This window comes from Heteronotia binoei, chromosome 8 (genome assembly GCF_032191835.1).
Source record: "Heteronotia binoei isolate CCM8104 ecotype False Entrance Well chromosome 8, APGP_CSIRO_Hbin_v1, whole genome shotgun sequence".
In the NCBI taxonomy this organism is placed as follows: domain Eukaryota; kingdom Metazoa; phylum Chordata; class Lepidosauria; order Squamata; family Gekkonidae; genus Heteronotia; species Heteronotia binoei.
The window spans coordinates 29,207,688-29,221,201 of record NC_083230.1 but is presented as its reverse complement, the minus strand read 5'-3'; the positions used below and the strand labels follow the sequence as shown (position 1 = coordinate 29,221,201).

At 40.2% G+C, this 13,514-nt stretch overlaps 1 protein-coding gene across 1 annotated transcript in view; it reads right to left on the bottom strand.

Annotated features, from left to right (window-relative positions):
* ANKRD26 (ankyrin repeat domain containing 26) overlaps positions 1-13,514 on the bottom strand; it is a 121,742-nt gene that overhangs the window by 85,180 nt on the left and 23,048 nt on the right. Inside the window, exons 7-12 of the mRNA XM_060244401.1 lie at positions 7,194-7,224; positions 7,051-7,108; positions 3,551-3,611; positions 3,238-3,440; positions 1,605-1,746; positions 286-366 (exon numbers count right to left, since the gene is read on the bottom strand). Coding sequence (XP_060100384.1) covers positions 286-366; positions 1,605-1,746; positions 3,238-3,440; positions 3,551-3,611; positions 7,051-7,108; positions 7,194-7,224 — 576 coding nt within the window. The remainder of the gene's footprint in view (positions 1-285; positions 367-1,604; positions 1,747-3,237; positions 3,441-3,550; positions 3,612-7,050; positions 7,109-7,193; positions 7,225-13,514) is intronic.

The window sequence follows — 13,514 nt, the reverse complement described above, 5'->3', positions numbered from 1 at the left end:
AACACACCTCTAACTGAAATTCTCATCTCTGTAGAAGTGCCCCTTAAAACATTCACTTAGATCATTTCCCAATTAAGTGAAAAAATATTTTCTATAGATTAGAAAAATAATGTATGTAAATGTCAGGCTATTTGAAAAATGGGACTTGTTTCTGTTTTGGTAAATTATGGTAAAATATGTCTGGACTTCTATGATTCCCTCAAAAGTGCTGTATAAAATATTTGTTTATATATTTTTTAATTTTTTACACATGACACAAAAATATAAATAAAAATGTCCATGAACCTTCATTAACATCTGCCTCATCTAAACCAAGTTCTTCCATTAACTCTGAAAAAAGAAAAAGAAAAAGAAGTAATGGGTCAGCTGAAAATATTATACCAGACCTTCCCCCTCAAACAATTATAGCAAATATTACTTGATTTTTCCATTTTTGTGTTCTCTGTTCCATCAGGTTCCTGCAAAAAATGAGAGAGGGAAACATCGGGGTCCAAATTTGCTTTCTTGATCTTTGATTGTAAAGAAAAATATTTTTAAAAAATTACATGAGCAATGATTAATTGTGCCAGTATATTTTCTGTTGTGAATTTCAGAATGATATTTACCTGAGTATCATGCAATTTTCCTGAGAAAGAAAGGGAGGAGAATTAAGACTGTGTGATAACTGTACAGCAATTTCCCCATTCATTATTTAGTGTATAAAATGTCTTTAACGCTAGTTTTATGTTTTTGTAAAAAATCCTCGTGAGTTAGGAATACAAAGACAAATACGGATGAATCCACAATGTATCTCATATTTTGAAGTGACTGATTTAAAACAGATGTGAAAATTACAGTATGTTTTCTGAAGCAGGGGGATACATTGGAAAGTTAAAATCCACAAAGATGGCAGATCCCTGCCCCCTTGCATAATTAACCTGTACTTCAGGCAAAGGGGAAGTTATAGCTAACCCAACAATAATTGTAAAGTTTCAAATAAAACCTTCATTCATTCGGTTTTTGATCATGTTATTTAAGCATGGTTGGAAGTTAATGGAAGAACAAATTTTATCTTGAGTATACAACTGTACACTTAGCCAGGATTTTCGAATCCCTATCTGACTCCTATGTAGAAACTGGGAAGGATATTTAAATCATGTTTTCCGGTTTGATCAGCAGAAACAGGAGTGCCCTTGCTGATGACATAAACAGCTCTCTTTCATCAAAACACCTGCCCTACTACATATGTAATTTATTAACTTGGAAAATTAACTCTGAGTTTCTGTAGCACCTGGAAGGTGGAACAAACAATACTGAAGTTCAGTTTTAAAGGAATACTTTTACTCAGTCAGAAAGTCTAAGGAGTTTTCCTTTCTTGATGAACCAATCATGCAACAGAAATATGTAACAAATTTTGCCAGTAATAAATCATAATCACATTTTTCACACAATGTAGTTTTCTGATGACCTGAGAATACTTGGAACAATGAAGCATTTCAAAACGTTAATTAATGAAGGGAAAAAACAAGCAAAGACAGCAATTTCCACTGGTATTAAAACTCTTTCTGCCACAGACTGAGAAAATTAAATCTTGTATTAAAACACTAGGTTTAACTTTTACTTACCTTTTTTAAAGCTGCCATCTTGTAAGCAATTCTGATTCTGTGAATTGCTATAGTAAATCACATTTCTATCCAAAACAGAAACTTTTCTGTCTTCCTCATTTCCATCTCCTTTATCATCATCAGATTCCTCTGAAGATTTTTCCTAACATAATTAAAATTTGCATTGAATTTCCTGCTGATTTCTGCAGAAACACAGTTCCCCTTTCTGCACTTAAATGTCATTGGATTTTATTTATTTATTTTTTTTAAAAAAACCATGCTAGGGTCTCTGCACAGGTAAAGAGGAGCAGCCACGGTGAGCGGAGAAGAGGCGGCAGCGGCGCAGCCCGCTCCGAGACGGGGTGGCTCACCACGCTCCCTGGCGCCGTTTCCCCCCCTCCCCCTAGCTCCACCCCAGTGTCTCCTGGCTCCACCCCCAAAGTCTCCTGGCTCCACCCCCAAAGCCCCCAGATATTTCTGGGATTGGACTTGGCAACCCTATAAGTATCACTAGACAGTCCACATTATTGTTAAAAAAATCAATGACACTAAATTTACTTACTATATTAGACTGAAAGTCTTCTTTCAGATTCTCTTCCCTATTATGTTCACATTTATGTACTAATTGTTCGTTTACTACTTGTTCTAGTTCTTGCAAATGATTGCATTGTTTTTCTGTGATATCTTGACTACTATTTGAGTTTTGTTTTCTAGCTCTGTGATTTGCAAGTTCTGTTTCTGACTCAGGATCATTATCACTTTCAAAGGTTTCACCCAGGTTTGAAGTTCTTCCTTTGTTTAAAGGAGATGAAAATGCAGATTTAGCAGAAGTTGTTACTTCAAAACTCTCTGATGAACAAAGATAATCTTTGTGAAATCTTTGGTGGCTCTTATCCAGTAATCTTGCATTTTCTCCCATGCCCTGGAATTCATTATGTTTCTGAAATTCTGTGCTTTCTTCTTCATAGTCATGGTTATTCATATTTTTTCCTTCAAGTTTACAACTGCTTTCTTTTTCAAGTGAATGACTTTGAAGTTCATTAATCAGTTTCTTAATAGGCATATTTTCATGTGGACTTTCATATTGCTCAGCTATAAAAGACATAGGAACATCAGCTGATGCCTGTATTTCTTCTCTGTACGAACTGTACATTTCATTACTACTAGTAGGAACATTTCTGCTACCACAGTTTTGTTCTCTAACAGGTTCCCCAACATTGTCATTATCAACAAAGGTTTCTGATAGTTCTCTCTCTCTTGATTTTTTAAAATATTCTTCATTTTCTAGATTACCTAGACTTTCATCTAGGTTTTCATCCTCCTTTTCTTGACTGCAGTCATCCTCAATTTCCTCATCCCCCTCATCTTCCTCTTCAAATCCTTCTTCTTCCTCTTCCGTTTCAAATTCTTCCTCTTCTTCCTCAAATTCTTCCTCCTCATCATCATCAACATATTCTCCACCTTCTTCCTCACTGCTTGCATAAGAACCATTTGGATCTTTCAGCTTTGGTTTGTTGGGACTGAGAGCTCCTGCTCTATCTTTTGCCAACTCATTATTTTCAATTCCATTTTTGTTATCTTCATGAAGCCATATGTGGACACAAATACACAGATGATTAAAAATAAACAGAAGTTGTCAATTAAAAAACATTACCTGCTTAATGCTCAAGCAACTAGTAGTCATCTGGACAGGTTTTGAAAAGGAGCCAAGTGAGGAATGGGCAGGCTGAGGGGAGGAATTAGCTTGGGACAAAGGCTTAGGAAGGCACTTATTCAGATCTTCAGCTTCACAATCTGAATTACTTTGCTCTGAATTGGTAGTATGGTCTGTCGTGATAATGCTACTTCTCTCATCTACTACATTAAAATACAAACACACAAAGAGAAGCATACACGAACAGAATTATTAGAATACACAACTTCATATTGATAAAAATATGATAAAACTGATGTTTTGAGTAACGTACGATATTTCTTGAAGTGCTCACAAACTTTCACTAGCTCAGGCAGTCGTTGGTTCTGTGGTTTCTGGAAAATAAAAATGTAAATGCAGTAAGGTGTACAACAACCCTGACCTGGACAGCTCAAGGCTAGCACAATCTCATCAGATCTCAGAAGCTAAGCAGAGTTGGCCCTGGCTAGCGTTTGGATGGGAGACCTCCAAAGATTATATGAACATATGAAGCTGCCTCGATCCATCAAAGTCAGTATTGTCTTCTCAGACTGGCAGCGGCTCTCCAGGGTCTCAAGCTGAGGTTTTTCACACCTATTTGCCTGGACCCTTTTTTGGAGATGCCGGGGATTGAACCTGGGACCTTCTGCTTCCCAAGCAGATGCTCTACCACTGAGCCACCGTCCCTCCCCACAAATACCAGGGTCATGACGTGGAGGCAGGCAATGGAAAACCACCTCTGAACATCTCATGCCTTGAAAACCCTATAAGGTCATCACAAGTCAGTTGTGACTTGAAGGGGAAAAATGGTATACAACTAATAGCAATTCCTCTACTTACACTGAATGTTGAAAAATATACAGTATCGTTTTTTATTTTATAGGCTGTTTATGAAGACTTATGAGATGGCAGTCAAGGCTGCAAAGAAGGCTTACTTTGTGACTCAGATTGTGTCTGTGAACTCTTGCCCGGCCCAACTATTTAGTACCATTCGGACTCTCACAAATTTGCCACAGAGCAAACCAAATGATAGGAAATTGGAAACTGACTGCGGCCTTTGCTGATTTTTTCACAGATAAGCTCTTGTCACTCCACTGCAACCTCCCTGCCAATTTTGATACAGTAAGTGAACGTGAGGCTCCAAGCATGTCTTTGGTTTCAACTCTGGATCATTTCACTCCACTCAGTCTGGGGAAGTCAACAAGGTCCTCTGTTATGCACGCCCCACCACCTGTGACTTGGACCCATGTCCATCCTGGCTGATACGAGCTTGCTGGATGGAATTATGGGTCCCACTGCAGGAAATCATCAATAGGCCCCTGTTGGAAGGGTCCTTTCCCACGCCCCTCAAGGAGGCAGTGGTTCACCCTCTCCTTAAAAAACCATCTATGGACCTGACCAAATTGGCCAACTATAGGCCGGTGTTGGACTTGCCCTTTCTGGGCAAAGTTACTGAGAGGGCTGTGGCAGCACAATTACAGGGATTTTGGGATGACGTTACTGTAGTAGACCCATTTCAATCTGGCTTTTGCCCAGGCCACAGGACAGAGACGGTACTGGTTGCCCTCATTAACGACATCTGGATCAAGGTGGTTTGGCAGTGCTGTTGCTATTAGATCTGCTGGCTGCATTTGATACAGTCAACCACCAGCTACTGTCTCACTGCCTCGCTGATGTGGGGAGTGAATATGACTGTATTATATGTCGAACTGTATGAAATTTAATTATTTTATTTCGAACTATATTATATGTCGAACTGTATGAAATTTAATGATTTTATTGTAACTCTATCTTAACATTATGTTGTTTTAACTGTTGTTAGCTGCCCTGAGCCCGTCAGGAGAGGGCAGGATATAAATGTAATATATAAATAAATATCAAATATATATTTATATTTAGGCTTATTAAATTAAGATGTTAACTACTGGGGCTTTCTTTGAGCAGGAACACAGTTCCAGCTGGCTTGGCAACAAGAGGTGTGGTCTAATATGTAAATGAGTTCCTACTGGGCTTTTTCTACAAAAGAGCCTTGTATAAAACAATGGTGATGTCAGGGTGTGTGGCCTAATATGCAAATAAGTTCCTGATGGGGTTTTTCTACAAAAAAAGTCGTTAACTACAAAATATTAGTGCAAACTCAGCATAAAATTTTAGTACTACAAGCAATAAACAACATTATTTCAGTTTATTTGAGAACGTAAAGTTCAGTTACTAAAAATGCCTCAGCGGCACAATTTATACACAACAGCAAAAGAATATTCACAGTGTATTTAAGTTCTAAATATTAACAGAACAATAAAATCTAGCAAACTTTCAAAATAAAATAAAAAGGAAACACGTAAGGTAATCATTGCATAAAAGTTTGCAGTTTTTGAAAACACCTAGTGGGATCTAACAAAATCCAACATCCAGAGATGTCTTGAAATTTGTTCCAGTAGAGGATTTTTAGCATCCATATACCCCCAGAACCATTTCTGACCTGACCCTGAATGACACATAGAGGTCAGCCTAGCCTTGACCATAATTTGCCCCAGCCTTTGTTACAATTTTCCCATAGAACCTGTTTCCACACACACAACTTCAAAAGACAAGAAGGGATGTAAAGGAGCCAAACCCCCCACTGCAAATAGATTTTTTTACCTGTATCACAGCTTGCACCGAAGAAAGTGGTGAATAATGAGGTTTCCTTGTAGTTAGAGGATGCGTTCGGGACAAGAAGGAACCAAGAACAGAATTCTAAGATGCTGAGTGTTTTGGTGTACTATTTTTATTTATTTATTGGCAATAAATCCTATAACTATAAAATGATGGGCTGGTGCTCTTTGTTTTCTGTCATTAAAAATACAAACTAACATGAGAGAACCAGTTTGGTGTAATGGTTAGAGCACCTGGCAAGGATCTGGTATAGGGGTGTGTGTTCAGTATAAATCAAACCAAATAAATACTCGAAAAATATATTATCAGTATAGTTTGGGTATTTATGCAGCCAAATGCAGTTTAGGCAATCTGATTTGGCTACTAATACAGCTGGCCCAAATAAAACCCAATATTATTCAGCTTTTATTCAGGCCGGCTATACCACCAATTGGAGAAGCTGGAGCCGTGCTGCCAAGGAAGTGCGACTCTGCAAGTGAAGGGAAGGCATTGCCTCCACAAGTGAAAGGATGTCATTTAATTTTTAAATGTCTTCCTTTCACTTGTGGAGATGTGTTGCTGCTGTGGCACAACTTCACAAGTGATGAGAAGGCATTTTAAAATATCAAATCAATTCAGGTTTCTTGATTACCTGAATCCCAATATTATACTGATATTTTTCAGGCCTAATGGACCTGAATCCAAAAAAGTTTCTTTTTTTTGTGCACATTCCAAATCTGCTAGACTCAGGTTCAGATCTCTACACTACCATGGGAGTTTGTTGGATGACCTTAACCCAGTTATATAATCACAACCTAACCTACCTCCCAGGATTGCTGCGAGGGAAAAATGGAAGAGAGGAGAATGATGGGAGAAAAGCAAGGTGTAAATGAAGTATCCATAAATACTAAAGGACAAAGGGTAGTATATGTTGTTGAAGGCTTTCACAGCCAGAGTCCATTGGTAGTTGTAGGTCAAATTTGACCCAGAGAGAACTCCAGTTTTCTGGGTTATACCTCTGAGGATGCCAGTCACAGTTGCTGGGTGAAATGTCAGGTCTCACAATGCCAAGACCACAGCCACACAGCCCGGAAAATTTACAACAACCAAAAGAGTAGTATGTTACTTTGAATTCATAATTAACATTATTTTAAGCTTTACCTCAGGGCTGAATAAATCATCATCTTCAGAACAAAGCCAGTTGTCATCATTTGTTTTGCTGGGATTAAAAAACAGAAAAACATAAGAATAAACCTCTTGTAAATGTAATAGAATTTACTGCATCAAAAAATTTGAAAGCTCACCTTGATGAATCTCCAGATACGTCATCTACAACTGTTTTTAAAAAAAGCGTGAAAAAGAAAACAATTTTAAAAGAAAACTTGTATAATAAAATGCATGAAATAGTTTAAATGATGTCACATTAGGATGAAGCACAGTTTATGCTATGTACTATCTCTGAAGATATTTCAGAAAAACTTAATAACCTTTCCAATTACTTCTGTGCAAGTTCAATAATTAAACACACTAGAAATATCCACATGAACAAGTACTGAGATACCAGAAGAGTACAATTAATATACATCATATTACTCCCTTTAGAGATAATTGTTTTCAAGCAATTTCTATGGTCTATTCTACACTCATGTAAGGTTTATCACGCCCAAGGATGATAAGAATAACTGGAATACTAGCCCTTGACTTGCATGGAAAGAACAAAGTCCTTGAAGTACAGGGAAATAGCTACATGACACCATGCTCATTTTGACTACAAGGAAAATAATGCAGCTCATAGAGGAATCTGTAGAGTGGCTGTGGGGGAATACCCATGTGGATACTCCCTCTATTGCTACTATGGAGAAGGAGTGAAAGTGAACTCTGGTTTCAAAATGACATGAGCAGGGCTCCTTCCTGAATGCCATTTAAAGGGCTTTTCTCTTTGATCTGCCAAACCACAACACAAAGCAGCTCGCTAGGGTATGTGGGGTGGTTGGGGGGGGGGGGGGGGCTGGTTCCACATGATGTCAAAGAAAAAAAACAGGATGAAGGAGCAGCTGCAGCAAGTAGCACAGGAACAAAGGTGTGTGAACATTGATTCTATGTTGCTTACTGCCCCCATTGTGATGCATTTTCACACCCTCATGCAGGAACAGCCTGACATACAGTATTCATAATCAACAACTATCATCTAAGACAACACTCTGAGTAAGAGCTCTTATTTTGGAACTCATACTCAAGCTCGCATATGCAAGCGTTCCCATTTATTTCAAAGGTTTGACATACACACATGCGCACAGGGGCGTGACACTGTTCCTAAGATCGCATTTTGCCCAGCTGGTAGTAGTGTTTACTTTCCCAGCCCTTTTGTTGCTTTCTGCCCAATGATTATGCTTTTCCTGTATTTATTTATTTGATTTTTATCCCATCTTTCCTGCAAACAGGTTCAGGGTGGAGTACAACATTATAAGACAAAAAAACAGCTTCAAAACTATAGCAACTATAACTCTAACAGATGGCATTCAGATACTTTCATACTGTTTCATACTGTATCAATGGTGTCGCGGTGTTGATTTTACGGTGTTACTATCCCACAAGTTGTCAGTCCAAAACATTTATTAGCCACCTTCCTGCCTTACAGAGCTCACAATGGTTTACAATAGTACATAAAATGAAATACAAAATTTATAATCACAATTTAGGATTGTCGCTAATAGCATTGCCAGATCTCCCCTGGTCACCATCTGGCGATGGGGGAATATGGTTGGCAGATCCAAGCTGGGAAATTCCTGAAGATTTGGGGATGGAGCCTGGGGAGGATAGGGATCTCAGTGGATACTGAAGAGATTTTTTTTAAAAAAGAAACAGTAGAGAAAGTAAAGAAGGATGGGGGTAATTCATTTCAGGAACAAGCTTTTGGACAGAGTAGATCTTTCAATGCATATCATGGAGAGCGAATGCTACGGCATCAACTCTATGGTTTAAAGCATCAGTCTTGTGGTATGGATCAAGCATACAGCTCGTAAGCCACAACCAACCCATCCAGGGCCCTTATATGTTCCACAAGCAACTGATTTCTTTTACTGACAGATGACAGAGCATTATCTACTGTCCCAGTGCTTAATGTATAATAGGCAGTAGGTGGGAGGGTAGACATCATGGAGATCCTGTATAGCAGGGCTTTTTTTGTAACTCCTCTGCATATTAGGCCACACACCCCTGATGTAGCCAATGCTCCAAGAGCTTACAGCGCTCTTAGCACAGGGCCTACTGTAAGCTCCAGGAGGATTGGCTACATCAGGGGTGTGTGGCCTAATATGCAAAGGAGTTCCTGCTACAAAAAAGCCCTGTTGTATGGAACTACTGTAAGGCTGTTAATGCTTTAAGCATGTTTGTATGTTTTAAGCATGTTTATAAAATTATACATAAGGTGGCGAGAGTTGACAAAGAGAATTTTTTTCTCCTTCTCCCAAAATTCTAGAACTCAAGGGCATCCAATGAAGCTGAAGGGCAGAAGGTTCAGGATGGACAAAAGGACATACTTTACACAGAGTGATTAAAATGTGGAATTCATTGCCAGAGGATGTAGTGATGGCCAAAAGTAAAAAAACAAAAAGCTTTAAAAGGGAATTCAGAGAGATTCATGGAGGATGACTATTAGTGACTACTAGCCGAGGTGACTGAATGAACCTCCACACTCAGAAGCTCTTAATCTTTGAATCCCAGAGCCAGGAGGCACAATCACCCTCTATGCCCTGTTGGTGACCACCAGAGGAACTAGTTGGCCACTGGGCGGTACAGGATTCTGGACAAGATGGACTATTGGTCTGATCCAGCAGGGCTCTTCTTATGTTCTTATGATATCAGCACACAGTCAACCTTACTAGTTAAGCCAAAGTTTCACGGACAACAGCAATAGAAGAGAACAGACAAAAAGAAGAAAATGGTGCCAGTGCAACAGCCAATCAGGACTAGTTTGATAAAGTGTATGAGGGAAGGGGTTTGGATAATGTTTGAAGAACAGTTCATTCTCGCTCCCTGAAAAGCTCCGTTTCGTGCTGAAAATATCTGCTGCCATATAATCTGATCAGATCTAGTCGCAACAAGCTTTGTTTCCCTTCTAAGCTGTACATTTCCTATTGCCCAAAGCAAAGCAAAGAAAAAGCCCCGCATGAGTTCATTTGCATATTAGGCCACACCACTTGCCTGGGAGTGCATGGCTGCCCTGGCCAGCCCAGATGGAGCTCCGCTCCTGTGGGCTCCAGCAGAAAAAAAGCCGTGGCCCAAAGAAGCTTAGTATTCACTGGAAGGAAAAAGCTGAAAGCTTTTTTCTTTTTTTTACAGCAAACAGCATTTCAAGGTTCTATTTTTAGAACAGATCTAAATCTTCCTACTGTCCTATGTATACACTAGGGAATAGATCTAAATCTTCCTACTGTCCTATGTATACACTAGGGAATAGATCTAAATCTTCCTACTGTCATATGTATACACTAGGGAAAAATTACTTATAGAACTGGGTCATCTAGTCCAATGCCCTGCACAAGTATCTCCCCGCACCAAACACACACCTAGTGACCCCTTTCTCCAAGCCCCGAAAAGAAAAAAAAACAAAAACCAAACCCTCTCCAGGATCCCTGGCAAAACTGGCCTAGAGAAAAATTGCTGCCAAAGTGGCAAGCAGCATTTCCCTCGGTGTGTAAGAAAGGGCCATGAAGACTAAGCACCGATGCAATTTATGCACACCTACAAAGAGATACAGAGTAAAGGCTTACTTTCTCACTTGCCACTTAGGCACATAACTTTCACACAGGCTAATTAATTCACTTGCCACTTATGCTTAACTTCCACAAAGTACATATATTTCTCTCACACCCAAAGAATATTCCTTCCGTTCTCTTCCCATACACCCTGAGACCACTCTCTGCCCACAAAGCAGTCAGCTCTGCCCAGTATGGTACAGCTACCATACACACAAAAATATATATAAAACTCCATATTATGACATACAAATAAAACAAATACAATATTCACATATCAGAACATGATTTATTTCTTGTGAATAAGCCTTTCATGAATGCAGTGCGGGTTCCTTATTCCCATGAATACAGAATCATGCAACAATCATATCCAAATAAGCAAAGCTTATAAAAAACCCCCACCAAATCTCTAACATCCTACAAATTGTCTTTCAGAGTGACAGCTAAACTAATCACTATGAACATTCTAAAAGAAGCAAACACAAATAAAAGCAAATTCAAACAGAAACATCTATACAAATATTACAGGGTTGACACTAGGAGACTTTGCTATAACTTTACCAGAATTTCCTGCCCTCTGGTACACTGACTTCTGCATTTCTACATCCATTTAAGAGAAAGCATGAAGGGGGAAAATGGAATAGTGAATTCATAAAACATTACAAACATACAAAAAAAAATATGATAACAGGTAACTTAATGGTCTCAGTCAGGGCCAGCCTGCCCACTAGGAAACTTAGGCATTTGCCTAGTGTGCCGGTAGAGGGGGCACTGAATTTGGTTCTCTCCCCCGCCAGCACCCAAGACAAATGCTAAATTGCTTTGACATGGTCACCTGCACACTGGCTGGCAGTGGCAATTAGGCTGCAGTGGCGGGCAGGGAACCCCCCCCCCCAGCATGCTCGGAGAAGTGACACCAGCCTCCTGCTTACCTGCTTCGGCAAGCATCTCTGCAGAGGGGATGAGTGAAGCCTCTTCCTGAGCTCTACCGACAGTACGCTCTACAGAGATGCCCGCTGAAGCGGGTGAGCAGGAGGCTGATGTTTCTCCTCCAAGCGCTGGGGGGGGGGGGGGGGCGGGCAGAGCGTGGCACTGCATTGCGGTGCCACAGAGAAGAGGGGCAGCTCAGGGGTGCCCCTGCAGAGGGGGCAGCGGGCAGTCAGTCCACCTGGTGCACCATTCATCCTCAGTCCAGCCCTGGTCTCAGTAAGAAAATTCATGTCAAGTTAACACACTTCCCACACACATAGTAAAATATTGGCATTTTTTTCAAAGGTTGCCGAAACTCCAGAAAAAAGTCAGTTCAAAAGTCAGTTCAATGAGATTTAATAAACCTTTGTTTGTACTTGAAGAAATGACAGAATTTTCTTTGTCTCAGACCAGCTGTTAATCTGGAAAACTAGGGATTGCCATCCAAAGTAGCTTGTGACTTAGCTAATTTGCCTGTGATGAGTGATGCACGTTTCTACATAAATTAAGATGGCACCAGAATGGGGCCAGACAATATCTTAATTCTTCATTGGCTGCAGTACTAGAAGAACATTAATTCTGTCATCATGAGAACAGAATATTTGTTTCACTTACCATGAATCTTCCTTCTCAGTGGTCTAGGAGTGGGTCAGCCTTCACTTCTGGGAACCTGGGCTTCTCCTCTCCTAGGCTGGGTTGACATTCTTTTGTGATCCAAAAGGGAGGGACCCATCCCAGAACTCTGCAGTCTGTATCCAAGCTGTAACTCTCCCTTTTTGTAACAACTGGCAACTCAAAATATAACATGATCAAAATTCCTGGAGTTTTTTACAACGTAACTATCCCCCTAAAGGGAAACCAGTTTACAAATTCCAGTACCACTAGAAAAACCAGGACAACACCACACCCTAGCCTACCAGCACTTTGGAGAGATAAAGACAAATGGCCAGAACAAAGAACCTAAGCTCTGACAGCAGACCCCGCCTCCCCAGGACTAGGAGCCCACACCAGAGAAAAAACCTCAGGTGGGGAAGACTGACCCATCCCCAGACCACCAAGAAAGAAGATTCACAGTAAGCGAAACAAATCTTCCATTCTCCATTGGTCAACGGGTGGGTCAGTCTTTACTTCTGGGACATACAAAAGCAGTGTGCCCAGGGCAGGAAACAGTGATTCCTAGTCCAGAAGAGTGTGCTTGTAGGAATCTCTTCCTGAAGGCCACTTCAGCTGAGGCCACCTTGTCTATCCTTTAGTGTCTAGTAAATGAGAGTGCCAACCTCCAAGTAGCTGCCTTACATATGATCTGAGAAAGAAAAGTTCTATATGCTGCTGATGTAGCTGCCCCTTTTAAGGAGTGGACAATGATGCCGTGTGGCAGATCGAGACCTGAAGCTTTATAGGTCAGAATGATGCACCCTCTAACCCACCTGCTTAAGGTGGGTGTAGATACTCTTTTTCCCCATGGAAGCCTCCCTGAAAGAGACAAACATGGTTTCAGTCACATGAAACTTTCGTTCTATCCAAATAGAACTTCAGAGCCTTCCTTACATCTAAACAGTGCCACTCCCTTTCCTTAGTATGCTTTGAGTTTGGGCAAAAGGAAAGCAAAATTACCTCCTCCATTCTATGAAAGACAGAAGTCACCTTAGGGATGAAAGAGGAGTCCAACCATAGCAGTACTATATCATTGTGAAAAGCACATCTTTGTCTATTGACATTGCATGCAGCTCTGGCTGAGGAGATACCCACTAGGAAAATGGTTTTAAAGGTGAGTTCCTTAAGTGGATAAGATGTCATGAGCTCAAAGAAAGGTCTCAAGAGGGCTCTTAAGCACATTTAGATTCCAGATGGGGAAACAATGAACCTGTGGGAGATTTAATAATGAAGTTCCCCTAAGAA